Source organism: Nycticebus coucang, chromosome 20 (genome assembly GCF_027406575.1).
Source record: "Nycticebus coucang isolate mNycCou1 chromosome 20, mNycCou1.pri, whole genome shotgun sequence".
Taxonomy (NCBI): domain Eukaryota; kingdom Metazoa; phylum Chordata; class Mammalia; order Primates; family Lorisidae; genus Nycticebus; species Nycticebus coucang.
In genome coordinates, this window is record NC_069799.1 from 37,819,915 (window position 1) to 37,834,973 (window position 15,059).

General features: G+C 50.4%; 1 protein-coding gene across 19 annotated transcripts in view; it reads right to left on the minus strand.

Moving 5' to 3' along the window:
- Positions 1-15,059, minus strand: part of OBSCN (obscurin, cytoskeletal calmodulin and titin-interacting RhoGEF) — a 183,397-nt gene that overhangs the window by 88,350 nt on the left and 79,988 nt on the right. For all 19 annotated transcript variants that reach the window (XM_053572308.1, XM_053572310.1, XM_053572317.1 and 16 more), the window contains 12 exons: positions 14,631-14,900; positions 14,147-14,413; positions 13,785-14,051; positions 13,426-13,692; positions 12,329-12,601; positions 11,267-11,533; positions 10,839-11,105; positions 4,444-4,716; positions 3,754-4,020; positions 3,035-3,301; positions 2,668-2,931; positions 2,103-2,366 (listed from right to left, as the gene is read on the minus strand). In XM_053572308.1, the coding sequence (XP_053428283.1) occupies positions 2,103-2,366; positions 2,668-2,931; positions 3,035-3,301; positions 3,754-4,020; positions 4,444-4,716; positions 10,839-11,105; positions 11,267-11,533; positions 12,329-12,601; positions 13,426-13,692; positions 13,785-14,051; positions 14,147-14,413; positions 14,631-14,900 (3,213 nt within the window). The remainder of the gene's footprint in view (positions 1-2,102; positions 2,367-2,667; positions 2,932-3,034; positions 3,302-3,753; positions 4,021-4,443; positions 4,717-10,838; positions 11,106-11,266; positions 11,534-12,328; positions 12,602-13,425; positions 13,693-13,784; positions 14,052-14,146; positions 14,414-14,630; positions 14,901-15,059) is intronic.

The window sequence follows — 15,059 nt, forward strand, 5'->3', positions numbered from 1 at the left end:
GCTCTATCCATCTGTGGTCTCCTGGTGGGTCTGACCCAGGGAGGACCTGCTGTCTCCACAGTACAGATGCTATGCTCTGTCCACACAGCTGGAGGAGTGCAGCAGCTAGGCCTCTGTGGCACGCATGTACATGGCAGGGGCCTCCTGCTACAAGCACGAGCAGCCAGATGACAGCCATGCCCACCCCCCAGAACCTGCTTCTTTGCTGGCCTGAGGGATCCATCTTTGCTGTGTGCACAGACTCAAAGACAGGCCTAGGCAAGAGACCCCTTGAGCCTGTAGAGAGGTCCTTTTCTCTATTCTGAGATGCTCAGGCCTTTCAGCAATGTCTGGCTTTGTTTCATCTCCATGATCATGACCCAGAGTTATCTGACCACTTGGCCGCTTGACACCTGGCCACTCGGCATGCCAGGGCAGATATCCCCACTCCATGGACATACAAGATGAGTCCCGCAGGGTCCATCACTCAAGGCCAGAAGCATTGTGTTTGCACAAGGCCAGTAGCTTCTTCCCAAGGTGACCATGAGGCGGTGGGCTTATGCACTGAGTCCAGTGGCCTTACCTCCCAGGTGGGTACAGATCAGGCGGAGGCCCACTTCTACCAAACACATATGACCACCTGACCACCCAATTGAGAATAGGGTCTATGGCCTGAGCATGTCATGCAAGGGGTCACAGTGGTCATACTGTGGTTACATAGCACATCATGCTCTGGGGTGTATGGACAGGCACTAGCCATATAGACCATGCAGGCAACACGTGAAACACAACAGGGGGCAGCCAGGGGCCCACCAGGAGCCAGGACAGCTATACATCCTCATTGTACCATGAGACCCTAGGCACCTGGCCACAGGCACAGCACGCAAAACAGGGAATCACCTGCACATCACCCCATGCCACATGCCCTCCCCTCCATGGCCTGGAACACATGTCCTGACACCCCCACTAATGTCCTGCCTGGTATTCCTGTTTTGGGGGCCCCTCCTGGTACACCTTGCTACCTCCTTTCCTCCCGGTCACACTCATGAAGACCATTTGTTAGGCCTAGTGGGCATAGGCTAACGCAGAAAAGTGTCAGGCCTAGGCTATAATGGAAAAATACCAGTTAACTTCTGGCAAATTTCCAGACTGCAAGCTTTCAAATAAAGAAATAAGTCTAGTTCACTCCCAAGATAAACGAGAAAGTACTCATTGATTTCTTGCTTCTAGTTCATTGCCAATTTCTTGCTTGGCTAACTCCCTGGAAAACAAACAGTACCAACTATTCCCAGATTGACTTTTAAACAATACCAGGTGGGGAAAATACTAAAACTAAGATGTATATGGGGAAAATATTAAAACAAAGAGGTATAACATATGGCTAACTAACCACAAAATTCTGCTCTGTACAATGCTTGCTTGCTATCCTACCTGGGTGTACCTGGACAGCCTGCATGCTGACCAGGATGCAGACCAGGCCTTAAAAACCCGACCCCTGGGCAGCGCCTGTGGCTCAGTGAGTAGGGTGCCGGCCTCATATGCCGAGGGTGGCGGGTTCAAACCCAGCCCCGGCCAAACTGCAACAAAAAAATAGCCGGGCGTTGTGGCAGGCGTCTGTAGTCCCAGCTGCTCAGGAGGCTGAGGCAAGAGAATTGCGTAAGCCCAAGAGTTAGAGGTTGCTGTGAGCCGTGTGACGCCCGGGCACTCTACCCAAGGGCAGTACAGTGAGACTCTGTCTCCACAAAAAAAAAAAAAAAAACCCTTAAGCACTCGGGGCTGCTCTCAGAAACTCCATGTTGGGACACAGAGGCAGTTGCCGCTGGCTCTTCAATAAAAGGACTCCTCTTTAAATTTAACTTGTCTGGAATTAACAACACTTTAATTCCATTTTGTCTAATTATGTGTTTCTCCCCATATTCTCTATTCTGACTGTGACCCCTTGGGAACTCGGAAAGGCCCCTGTTCTCTTCTGTTTCCCAGTTCCTGAGATGTGTCCCATGGAGCAGGTGGTGGGAAACCCATGCTGCAGGGATGAGGGAGAAAGACATGGAGATGGGTCCAAGGTGGAAGCATGAATGACAGTCACACAGCCACACGCACACATGGCCAGGTGTGGGCTTTACCTCTGACAGTTAGTGTGGCTGAGGTCCTCTCCTGCCCACACACACATGAGTACTCTCCAGCATCTGCCATGGCCACGCCATGGATCTGCAGCTCACACACAGCCCCGTCCTGCCTCAGGCTGTATCTGTCCACATCTCTGAGGGTTTCAGGCCCCTTCTTCCACTCTACAGGGGCTGCCTTGCTCAGCTCACACCGAAGTGTAGTCGTGGCTTCTTCCATGGCCTCTTGGTTTCTCAGTCTTCCTATGAAGTGGGCAGGCAGGGCTGGGGAGGAACAGAAAGACATAGAGACACTCTGGAGGTCACCGAGGACAGCACATACCCAGATGGAGATAAGAGTCCCATAGGACAGAACTCAGAGGGGCACAGGGAGGAGAGATGGTTTTTGCACATGCTGGTTTTTCCTGCTTCCTATAATAGCCCAGGAGGCTGGAAGGGATTCCAAGGAGTGATGGGAAGAGCGTGGCACAGAGATGGGGTGTGAAGGGGAATGAATAGAAACAGATGACAGGAAGCCAATAATTAGGCACCAGAACGTAGATACACTTGGACGCATGGGTCTTACCCCTGACAGTGAGAGTGGCCAAGGTCTTCTCCTGCCCGCAGACACATGAGTACTCCCCGGCATCCGCCACAGCCACATCACAGATCTGTAGCTCACACACGGCCCCGTCTTGCCTCAGGCTGTATCTGTCCCCAGCTCTGAGGGTCTCAGACCCCTTCTTCCACTCCACAGGGGCCACCTTGCTCAGCTCACACCTCAGTGAGGCCATGGTCCCTTCCGTGGCCTCCTTGTTTCTCAGCCTCCCTATGAACTGGGCGGGCAGGGCTGCAACAAGGCCAAAAAGACAAGGAGAACATCACCTTTGTCCTCCCACATGGAATGGAGGCCCACATCAGGCCTCAGGTGTGGAGCAGACGGAGAAGCTTACCCTTCACAGTGAGTGTGGCAGACGTCACCTGGTCCCCGAAGGAGCATGAGTATTGCCCGCTGTCCTGGGGCTGCAGGTCCCGGACCACTAGCTCCAGCATGGTGCCCTCCTGACGCAGGCTATACTTGTCACCTGACCTGAGGACACTGTCCCCACGTCGCCACTCCACAGGAGCAGCCACAGATGACAGCATGCACCGCAGTGTTGCAGCTCCACCCTCTGGCACCTCCAAGTCCTTCAGGGCCTCCCGGAACTGCACTGGCCGGGCTGCAGACAGGCACGGGCTCAGCTCACCCTTCCTGCCCTGGGCCCTGCCTAAAAACCCCGAAGGTGGAGGAGGACTGGGGCTGGGGCTTGAGCAGGGGCCAGGGCCAACCCACCTCAACCCTTCTACCTTGCACCCTGAAGGCAGGAACCCCAAAACTTCTGGGAAGGGGCAGATCTGAAGGTGAGTGACAAGAATGGTGCTCCAAGGATCAGAATAGAGAAGGGTAGTGTCAGGAACTAAACTGTGTCCCCACCCCCTGAATATTCATGTGGTAAAGCCCTAACCCTGGACCTTGGTATGTGTCTATATTTAGAGATAAGGCCTTTAAAGAGGAAATTAAGGTAAGATGAAGTCATCCAGGTAGGCCCAGATCTAACAGGACCGGTGTCCTCATAAGAAAAGGAGGTTAGGACACAGACAGGCACAGAGGACCGACTACACAGAGGCTCACCATGAACCCTGACAATGGCACTGCAGCAGGCCCCACGAGCCTCACACTTGTAACGCCCACTGTCCTGCGGGGTGGCCCCAGTGAGGACCAGCTGGGCCTGGCGACCCTCATAGCTCAGCTGACACCGGGCAGATGGTCGCAGGGTCTTCCCGTCCTTGGTCCAGTGCACAGGGCTGTCTGGGGCACTGGTCTCACATGTAAGAGTCAAGTCCTCTCCCTCTGTGACTGTGGCATCCATTAGCTCCTGGGAGAAGACACTTGGCTTCTCTGGAGGACGGGGGGGAGAGAAGGGGAAGGCGTTTGGGGGAGGTAACTGTGCTGCCACTGGAGTGATTGATAGCAAACGAGACAATGCCCCAGTTCAGTGCCTGCCTGCCACCCTTTGGCCAAGCCCAAAGGGGTGTGGAAGGAATGGGGCTCTGAGAGGCGCCTTTCCTCAGCAGAGACACAGCCTGGCTTGTGCCACACTGGCCACAATTCTACAAGTCACATGGAAGGAAATCAGTGTGAAAGAGCCCAACTTCAGCCTCCCCTCCACGGGTAGCCAACTGCACCTTCTCCCTGTACCTGGGGACCACAGTTGGCACATGACCAAGCTGCCATCCACCCTCCACAAGGCTGCAACCCTGAACGACATGGATGACAAGGAGTCCCCCCACCATGGCCCTAGCTTCCAGGCACACAACCTACCAGTAACGCTCAGGGAAGCCGAGGCCCGCTGGTCGCCCACCTCAAAGTGGACAGTGCCTGAGTCCTTGAGTGCAAGCTGCCGCAGGGTCAGCACATGGTAGCCTCCAGGCTGGGCCTCAATCTCATTCAGCTCGTTGGGGTGCAGGGGTGTCTTGTCCAAGAACCAATACACAGGCTTGTAGTCAGCAGGGGAGACACGGCAGCGGAAGGTGGCAGAGGAGCCCTCCTGCACGTCCATGTCCTCTAGGTCCTCGACGATGCGCACACTCTGGCCTACAAGGACACAGACAGGCATGTCAGGGGTCCCCACCATCTGGAGGCCCACTTGGTCTAATGCCTGGGGGCAGAGGGATACAATGCTTCCCAGGATGGAGCAAGAGGGGTCTTGTCTAAAAAGCTCCTGTTGACAGAACTCTGAAAACAAGTGGATCAGAGCAGAACACTGAAAGGACGACCTCTGAGCCCTAAATGTTGGGGGTCCTTCTGCGAAATCTGCTGGGTGAGTCCACAGCCTGAAAGCCAGGTGACTGTGCTGTCCTGCCACCTCCCACTGATCCAAGCTTCCCAAGAGCAGCTGCCTGTTCCCAAACCTGTTTACACCAGTTGCGCTTGTCACTGCAATCATGCAATGACATGAGATTTCGTATTAACAGAGGAAACACGAGTGTGAACAAAAACACAGCTATGTTAAAATTTCAGTTGAATTGTTTAGAGGATACAGAGTGTGCATTCCTAAAAACAAGGGCATTTTGCCATTGAATTAGGGATGTTAAAGAGAAAGAGTTTATGAGTAGTGAGGTGACTCATGCCAAATGCCTTCTGCATCCAGAATTTCCTGCAAAATATGACTCCCTTTTACATGCATGTGGCTCCCAAGAGACAAAGACCTCAGATTAGTGAACTGATATGCAAAGAAATGGCTCTGGTCTCCCAATTTTTAAGGAGTCTCTTTCATTATTTTCTGACTCCTCCCTTCACCAATTTCTTTTTATTTTTTTATTTTTAACAGCGAAAACCAACTCACTCATTTATTTGACTGAGAATATTTTAAGGACAACAGAATTAAACAATCTTTAATAAAATTCTTATAGAAAACTCAGTCTCAGGGCAAATACATAGTTCTCTTTCCCGTATAATCAAGGATTGAGAGCTCCCAGTTTCTTTGGAGAAAAAGCAGTAGTTCTGCGGGATGCTGCCAGGACTCAGAAAGAGCATCTACACATTCAAACCAGCAGTTCCTATTGCACATTATTAACACTACTCGCCACCTAGCACCCTACATATATGGTACCCCCCCCAAAAATTAAAGATTTCCAAGTGACAAGAAATCATTTGAACTATATATCCTTGAAAAATCACATTATTACAAGTTTTAATAAACACAGTAAAGATAGTTGGCATTTTGTTAAAATACTGAATTTTAGCTCTGGAGTTTATTCCATAGGTTCCTTCTTATTTGCTTGCTTTCTTGGATACATTTACTCAAGTATTATCCTCTATGAAGTGGATTCTTTCACAGATAGCATATAAAAACTGCATTCATACGTGCCTCGTTATAGAAGCAGCTGGAAGAACTGGATCACACAGTTAACTGAAAAAAGTAACTTTAAAAAAGCTCCACTTTTTGTAAAACTTTAAAACACAGGCTGAAGAATCCCAAAGAAATATCTTTTTATATAAAACTCCCACTAGAAATTTTATAAATATATATGCAGCATATATATATGTATTATATTTGCCTCAAGATTTTCAGCAAGTCTGGTTGGAATGATGCTATTATGGAGATAAATATTAACAAAAGAATTAATGAGTTTCCACAGGTTTGAAAGATTTCTTTTGAAAAAAATCATAAATTCAAATTATAATTTGTAGTCTACACAATTTAAAAGGGAAGAAAGACACCTTTCTTTTAACCCTCATTTGGAAAACAAGAACAGTCACCAGCCCTCAGGTGTGGACACGTTATTGGCCAAGTGATAACACCTGCTCACAACACCGAAAAAAAGTATTTACACCTTTCTGGGAAGTACCAAACATTAAAAAACAAACAAATCAGAAAACAATCCCTAATTGCATTCCATGGCGTGCAAAGTCAGCAGGAAATGATTATCCATAACATTGACAGTTTTCATGATGAGTCTTAGAAGCATTCAAAAAGCAGGGGATAGTCATCAGGGATTTTTCAGATTAGATTCTGTGGGATGCCTTGTTCTTAATTTAAATCTGAGTTCCAGGATTTCATTCCCTTTATAATATCTCTGGCAAGGTCATGTTTGATTTAGTGCAAGTACAAAATAGAAACGAAATGAAACCAACACATTATGAGCAAAGGCTGATCATTAAGATCTATAGTCTTTCCGAACTGTGTGAGCCATCCAGTTCACTTTAGTTAGTCCAGCTTTCCCTGAGCGCTTTATCAAATTTCTGCTTAAATTGTTTAAGGGTTTCTTCTTCACTCTTCCCTAAGGCAAGAGAGTCCTTAAGCTACTGTGAGGGCTTCCCAGTAAGCACTCTGTTTTAAACAGGTATGTATGGCCTCCTTCCCTTTGGCTCTGTTTAGCTTCACAGCTATTGAGTGCTTCAACCTGCTTGGAAAGCACTTTCATGTGTCCCACACTTCCCCAGCAATATGCTTAAAGGATGACACCAAACTGTATCGAGACAGCAGGAATGTGCACTTCTGACCTAAGATGCCAAAACAGAAACTGCCCTATCCTTCTATTAGCAAGCGCTCTTTCTAATAGGAATCTAGAAAGGGCACAATCAAGAAAAGGCTCGTATTTTAAAACTTGCACCAGTTGTAAAAAGATACTGAGACAGTTTTTCATCACTCATCTGTCGCAGGCAGCCCACAGCATATTCCTGCACGTACTGGTCTGGATAGTTGAAATCCAGAAGCTCTAAGGCCTCCCGGGGGGCAGGGGGGCAGTTGAGGCCAAATCTGAAGCAGCGCCTGAAGCTGAGCAACATCCTCAAGTTTATTCCACTTGATTGACAGCAATAATTTTGGCAGTGGCTATGGGAAATTCTCTCTGCAGTCCTGTCGCAATGTCCAAATAAGATCCATTTCATTCTCACAAAGTTGAGACAAGGGATCCCTGTTCAAGATTTCCTTCAGTACAGCAAGAAATGTCTTTCCGCCTGGACTTGACACTTTAGCACTATCACGGCTTGTGATCTCAGCTGCTTTTTCAATAATCTTATCAAAAGGAGGGTAATAATAGGTTGTTTTTTATTCTCTGGAAATTTAATGTGCAAAGCTGTTGCATTTTCAGTACATGGATTTGTTTGAACAGTTCCCATTGGATTCAACATTTCTTCGAGTTCATCAGGAAATGAAGACCAGCTGTGCAATATTATGTCTCCATATTTCACTGTCCTTTAAAGTCAAAAACCATTGTATTTACCCAAGCTACAGGATAATACACTTTTCCAGCTTTGCAAATGGTTTGATATTTAGAAGGATTGATAGTTTTAATTGATTTCTTCATTTTTACTTTATCCAAAACTGCATAAACAGTGAAACATAACCAAGCCATTCTTGGCAAGTCACAAGTATTAGTATCAAATTCCAGTGGATCATTCCAAATGTGATCATTTTTCCCTGATATTTCTGAGCTTACAATGGTTTTACACAGGAGATTGGCACCATGAAAAAGACCAGCCCTGACATGAACTTTTACAGTTTCTTCTGTGTTAAGTTTATTTCCCTTAACCAAGACAATCTGGAAAGGGTTGTTATTTTCCAAAACATGAGAAATAATTCATGTTTTCTTTGGGAAGAGGAAGGTTAGATGACTTTCGATTTATGGCAGCCTCTATGGCAATCATTTCCTGTTCATACATTTTCTTGATTTTGCAGCATTCCACAAGTATAAAATGGGGCAGGGTCCTGTTCATTACACAATTCTAGATATACTGGAACTGAATCAGGGGCTGATCACCTCTTCCACTGATTTGCAACACATAATCATGAGGGCTAGCTTCATCTTCCTTTCCATGAATAGTCGAACGTTTTTTGGATTGCCAATTCATTTACTTTGATAGGATTCATATTAGGAGATACTTGAAAGCTAAACACATCCTGACATTTTTCAAAATGAACAGCTACAATCAGCTTTCCTCCATAAAGTTTATCTTCTAAGTTTTCAAAGATGGATGGTTCATGTTCTGGTGGATATGTTTGCTTTAGCCAGTCCACCCAAGACAATCCAACAAGTGACTGAATCTTTTCCTCACTGAATTTACACATTTTTCTCCGAAATTCATTCACTTCAGGATCCTTCATGCCATCAAATTCATGCACACTTTTCCTATAAGGACTCCAATTTTTGAGTCTAATTTTTCTCCTGGGTCACAACTTCTCGTCACTAATTTGAGAACTGGAAGAAAAGGTCTGACATCACAGAGTCTTCATGTTTCATAGTCAAGCTCCTCATATACAGTGGTTTGATTCACACATGCAAACATCTAAGAATCAATTTCCATAAGGAGGTTAAACATTGGGTAATTGTGAACTTGCTTCCATAACATCTGCTTACTATAAGCAATGGTAGCTGCCCCAGGTACCTCCAACTGGATGTAAATCCCAGTGGGCAAAAGGAAATCCACAGGTATGGAGCCATGGGATGCTATCCGTGAATCCACTGCCCAGATGTCAAGGATGTCTGCCATGGCAGGAGGCATTATGAAACTGAAGCACATTCATAACTGGCTCTCAAAATGATAGCCCCCATTTCCGTCTTTTAGGAAAACAGATGGCATTTTTTAAAACTGGCGTTTTCATGGAAGACTTTTTCAAATTAGATGATATGCTTGCAAAGGCTTATCTCAAATCTGGCGACTTTAAAGTAGTCAAAACTATATCAAAAAATTAGAAACAAGGGCGGTGCCTGTGGCTCAGGGAGTAGGGCGCTGGCCCCAATACTAAAGGTGGCGGGTTTGAACCCGCCCCGGCCAAACTGCAACAAAAAAATAGCCGGGCGTTGTGGCGGGCGCCTGTAGTCCCAGGTGCTGGGGAGGCTGAGGTAAGAGAATCTCCTAAGCCCAAGAGCTGGAGGTTGCTGTGAGCTGTGATGCCTACCGAGGAGGACAAAGTGAAACTCTTGTCTCTGCCCCGGGGCTCCACCGCCACCGCTGACTACCGCTCCGGGTGCACGGTCAGCAGTCCAGGGGGCCGCAACCTCCCGGCTCCGGAGCCCCCATCCCCGCCTCTCTCAAGTCACTTCTCGCCGGCTCCGCAAAGCGCTCCACCCGCCCACTACTCACTGCGCTGGCCCGCTCCGCCGCACGGACAGACGGAGCACGCGCGCGCCGCCGCCTTCCCCGCGCCCGCACGCGCTCCCTTCCTAGGCAGCCCAATTTGTTTTTATTAACTATGATTACAACTTTATTAGATCATGGAGCTTTTACTGCGCTATCAAAATGCTTTCACTAGATTTGCTGAATTCACTAGAGAGGAAAAGTTGGAGTGAAAGTTCCTACCTTATATTACTTCTTTATTTATTTATTTATTTTGGTTTGGGGTTTTTTTGGAGATAAGATCTTGCTCTGTCACCCAGGCTAGAGTGCAGCGACATGATCACAGATCACTGCATCCTCAAATTACTGGGCTCAAGCGATCTTCCCACTTCAGCCTCCCACGTAGCTACGCCACCATACCCAGCTAATTTAAAAATTTTTTTAGAGATGGGGTCTCATTGAGTTGCCAAACTCCTAGGCTTAAATTAAATTATGTTCACTCCTCAGCCCCTCAGGTTGCTCAGCTTACAGGCATAAGCCACTTCACCTGGCCTTATATTCTAGCACACTGAGCACCCCCACCTTGTGATGCCCTAAGCTACCTCAGGATTCTGCAGGGTCCCCACCAGCAAGAAAGCGCTCGCCAAATGCAGATGCTTAATCTTGGACTTCCTAGCCTCCAGAACTATAAGAAATAAATTCCTTTTCTTTATAAATTACCCTGTTTCAGGTATTCTGTTACAAGCAACAGAAAATGAACTAAGACACCACCATAACTATCAATGACAATGTTATTGAACATGGGTTCTTCCCTGGGGGCACCTGGCCATTGGCACGTCTTATTAGGCTGCACTTCTGAGAAGAGTGTAATATATCATGTGTGCAAATACATGCAAAACTCACCCATGGGGGCTTGCCATACCATGCACATGTGAAAAACACAGCAAATAAATGTGTGTGTAAGTGTAAGGCCATCAGATCATTCACAAAGGTCCACCTGGGCAAGCCTCAGAGACCACCCAGGGTGTTCCCCTTTACTCTCAGAGAAGGGGAAACTAAGGATGAACCCATCCAGAGCTCAATCTCTGACCAGCTCTGAGTCTCCAGGGTCAACTTCAAACAAAGCATGATTGCACAAACCCAGCTGGCCTCACCTTGTACCAGGAGCCGAGCCTGGGACTGAGCCTGGCCAATGTCACAAGTGTAGGTGTCACTGTCTGCCTTCTCCAGGGCATTGATGGTAAGCCTCAGCGTCAGGCCCTCCTGGCTGGGCCGGTGCTTCCCTGAAGCCCGCAGCTCTGTGAGGCCCTTGCGCCATGTCACCGTGGCCACAGGCCTCTCTGTCATGCACGTGAACACAGCAGTGCCCTTCTCCTCCACCTGTAAGTCAGCCAGCTCCTCCGTGAAACGGTTTGGCTTTTCTGGGGGCAGGAGACAGAGGCACAAAAGGTAGGGTGTGAGGCCTGGATGAGCCCTTCCCACCTGGGACAGGGAAGGTAAGGTTCTTGGAGGTGACTCTATGCCCTGCTATGGGGAGAGAAACTGCTGCAGGGCCACTTGTGAGAACTTTCACAGTGTTTACCTTCCACTTGGAGGCGGGCTGTGCTCTTAGAATCCTCCACTTCGCATGTGTATGTGCCTGAATCCTTCAGTGAGGCCCCACGGATGACCAGCACAGCCTGCATGCCTTCAACGAGTACATCATACTTCTGACTCTTGCGGATGGCTTTGCCATCCTTCAGCCAGCGAACTGGGGCACCCATCCGCGACAGCTCACAGCTCAGCACCACGTCCTCTCCCAGGACAGCCCGCTGGTCTTCCAGGGGCTTAGTGAAGTTTGCTGGCCTCTCTGAAGGAAGCAGAGACACTGCCCATGAGGCCTGGCCATGGTGCCAGCCATAGATGTAGCCATGACCAAGGCTGCATCCACAGCCGTAGCCATGGCCTAGATGAACATTCCCAGGTATTTGGGAATGTTCAGTCTCTAGTGACCAAAACCAAAGAAACAACAGGCCTCAAACTCAGGGTCTCTAGGAGCCTCAGAGCCCTGGATTGCTAGAAGCCAGGACCTGGGAGATGGGGGGGATGTGAGACCACAGAATCTCATCCTCTTGGCACCTTTCAGAGCTTGGAGCTCAGGATATGGCTGTGGGCCAGCACCAAGAATGAGCCGAGTTCCACTGATTTGTACCATATGTACACACCAGGAGCACAAGCTCAGGGATATCCACAGTGCTGTCACAGCCAAGTGGGTGGCTGAAGCCTCACCTCAAGTGTCCTCACACTGGCTCAGTGGACCTAGAATCTCAGTGGACCTAGGCTCTAGAATCTACCAACCACTTAGGGCAACTGGACCATGGACTGGACCAGAATTTCAGGCCTGCACCAGAAACTCAGAGAAATTCATCTGAGAATGTGATCCCACCACCACCACATGGTTGGAATCTCCCCCCAGGACGCCAGCAGGCCTTTAGAAGGGACACTAGCCAGGGGCTTGCAGAGACAGGCCCTAGAAGCAACCCCAGGGGTTTCTTCAGCCCAGGGTCCTACCTCCTGGGCATATAGCGAAGGGGCCTGGGTTCAGCAGCCCCTCCCACCCCCAACTGCATTGTGACAAGCTCCCACCCCAGCCAGATATGCTCACCTTTGACAATGAGTGATGCCTTGGAGGTAAGGCCCCGCACGGAGAAGACCACCTCCCCAGTATCGCTAGGTGCAGCATCTCTGACTGTTAGTGTGTATTTTCGGCCCTGGCGTGTGGCCTGGAAGTGGGCAGAGCTGCCCACTGTCTTCCCATCAATCGTCCACATAGCTGGGTCACCCGCACTCTCATGGGATAGGACGCACTCAAAGGTGCAGCTCTCACCTGCCAGCACCTCCATCGTCTTCAGTCTTTTGGTGATACCCACATGCAGGTCTGCAGGCCACAGAGACAGGTCAGGCCAGCCAGCCACAGGCACTGGCCTCAAGATGATGGCATTGGCCTGGTACAGACCTCCCTGGAGGGACCAGACTCGGGAGGGGCCAGACTATGCTGCCCTGTCCTACTGGTAGGTGCCCCTCACCTGGAGTTGGCCACATCCTGGTGTCTGGATGACCAAGACCTCTGAGTTCTAATCAGGGTGGCAAAGAGCATACACTGCCCACAGTTGTCACAGGCTCATAACATCCAGGAAAGGAAAGATAGGAGCCTGGAGGAAGGAGGACCCTCCAGATGGGGTGAGTCTGGCTCCAGGACAAATCATTACACTGTCCTCTACTCCTCTGATCAGTTACCAGATTGTCACAGACCCACCATGGGGTGAACAGCAAGCAGGTCTATTACATGGGTTATTGGATCCAAACACCTCTACAGTTAGGATCTAGATTATAGGTAGCTGAGTCAGGATGCTGGGCACATGCAGGAGCCAGGCAGCCACCTCAAGGTTGAGGAATCCAGCTCCAGCTGAGGACATGCCCCAGGAAAACACAGCTCTGAGGCCCAGAGCTAGATCAACCAGCTGACCTCAGGGCCTTTCTGAGGCCCCGTGTAGGATGGGGACATGGCCTACCCTCCCCCCTGCCTGGCATCTTGGTTTCTCTTTTTCCCACCTCCAGGAACCTCCCTGGCCTCCCCCAACTCAGCAGAGCAGCCCCCTAGTCTTGCAGAATGGGGCGGGCCACCCCAGATGAGGCTAACTGCCAAGTTTCCAGCACCTCCACCCAACCTCCTGAGCTCCAGCTGATCCCAGGGCCACACACCGTGCACGCTGACCCGGGCGTGGGTCTCCTCTGTACCCATGTGGCAGGTATACAGCCCAGCGTCCTCAGGGCTCAGGTCATGCACCACGAGCCCCCGTGTGCCAGCTGTGTGCAGGAAGTTGTATTTGTCACTGGGGCCCAGTGGCACACCATCTTTGCACCATACCACATGGGCCTCGGGGTTGGACACCTCGCACTGCAGGGCCAGGGTGCCACGCTCTTCCACAGACACATCATCCAGTGCCCTCAGGAACACCGCCGGTTTTGCTGCAGGGAGGGAATGGGCCAGTGAGGGGTCCTGGTGCCCACCCCAAGCATGGGACCCTGGAAACAGCACAAACCCCAAGGGGGCAGCTCACCTCGGACCTCCAGGTGGGCTGAGGCAGATACCTTTGGGGAGGTGACACGCACGGTTCCCGAATCTGCCAGGCGGACACTCTTCAGCACCAGCATGTGGCACCGGCCCTCATGTGTGATCTCATGGAAGCTGTCATTGTACAAGGGTGTCCCATTGAGTGACCACTCAACCTCTTCATCCTCATGGGAAAGCTCGCAGGAGAAGCTGACCCGGCCCTCCTCCATGGCCTCAGCATCCTGCAGTGGCTGCGTCACTGTCACCTCCCGTGCTGCGAGGGGCATAAAGGAAGCTCAGCACCTGTGTAGCTGACTGCTCCCACTTCCAGAGGCTCTTCCCATGCCCCCAGTCCTTGTCACATCCCACCTTCAACGGTGACTTCGGCACTGCTCTGTGCACTGCCTGCCTGGCACCGGTAGATACCAGCATCAGCAGGAGTGAGCCGGAGAACACGCAGCTCAGCCATCTGACCCTGCAGGCTCATCTTGAATTTGTCAGAGGGAGACAGGGGCATGTCATCCTTGTACCACTGCACAGCCTTTGGGGACGGCCGGAAGTCACAGGATAGGACCACTGACTGCAGCTCACGCCCCATCTTGGGCTCTAGAGGCCTTGTGAGGGCCACAGGGATGTCTGCAGGGAGGGGGAGAGGCTGGGCTGCAGGGCATGAGAATGCTTTGCTCTGTCCTGCCTGCTGAGACCTGATCCTGTCCACCTGTGAATATAAACTGCCTCCTCTGTGGCCCTGAACTAAGTCCATTCATGGCCCTGAGCCACATCTACTTGTGACCCTGGACTGTGCTCACACGTGGCCCCGCCTCAGATCTGCCCACCAGGGTTGAGCCCTCACCTGACACCACCAGGTGGGCAGAGGAGCGGGACTTGCCAATGGTGAAATGCACAGACCCTGTCATGGTGGAGTAGGTCCTCCGCAGGGTCAGCCGGTGCACTGTGCCCTCCTGCTCCATCCCTATATCGGGCCCTGCCTTCAGCACCGTCTTCCCCAGGAGCCACTTGGGTGGCCGCACTGAGGGAATGGAGGTCTCACACTCGAACCAGGCAGGGGCAGGCTCCATCACTGTCACATCCTGCAGGCCCCGCACAATAGTGATGGATTGCTCTGTGGAAGATGAACAGTCACCAGCAGGTCTCACAGGGAGGACCAGCCATCTCCTCTTTCAGCCTCTGGTTCCTTACTGGAAACAAACCCTGTCCTACCACAACACATGCATCCCAGCCACTCAGACACACCAGGCAGGTCGCTGTCAGACTTGGCCCC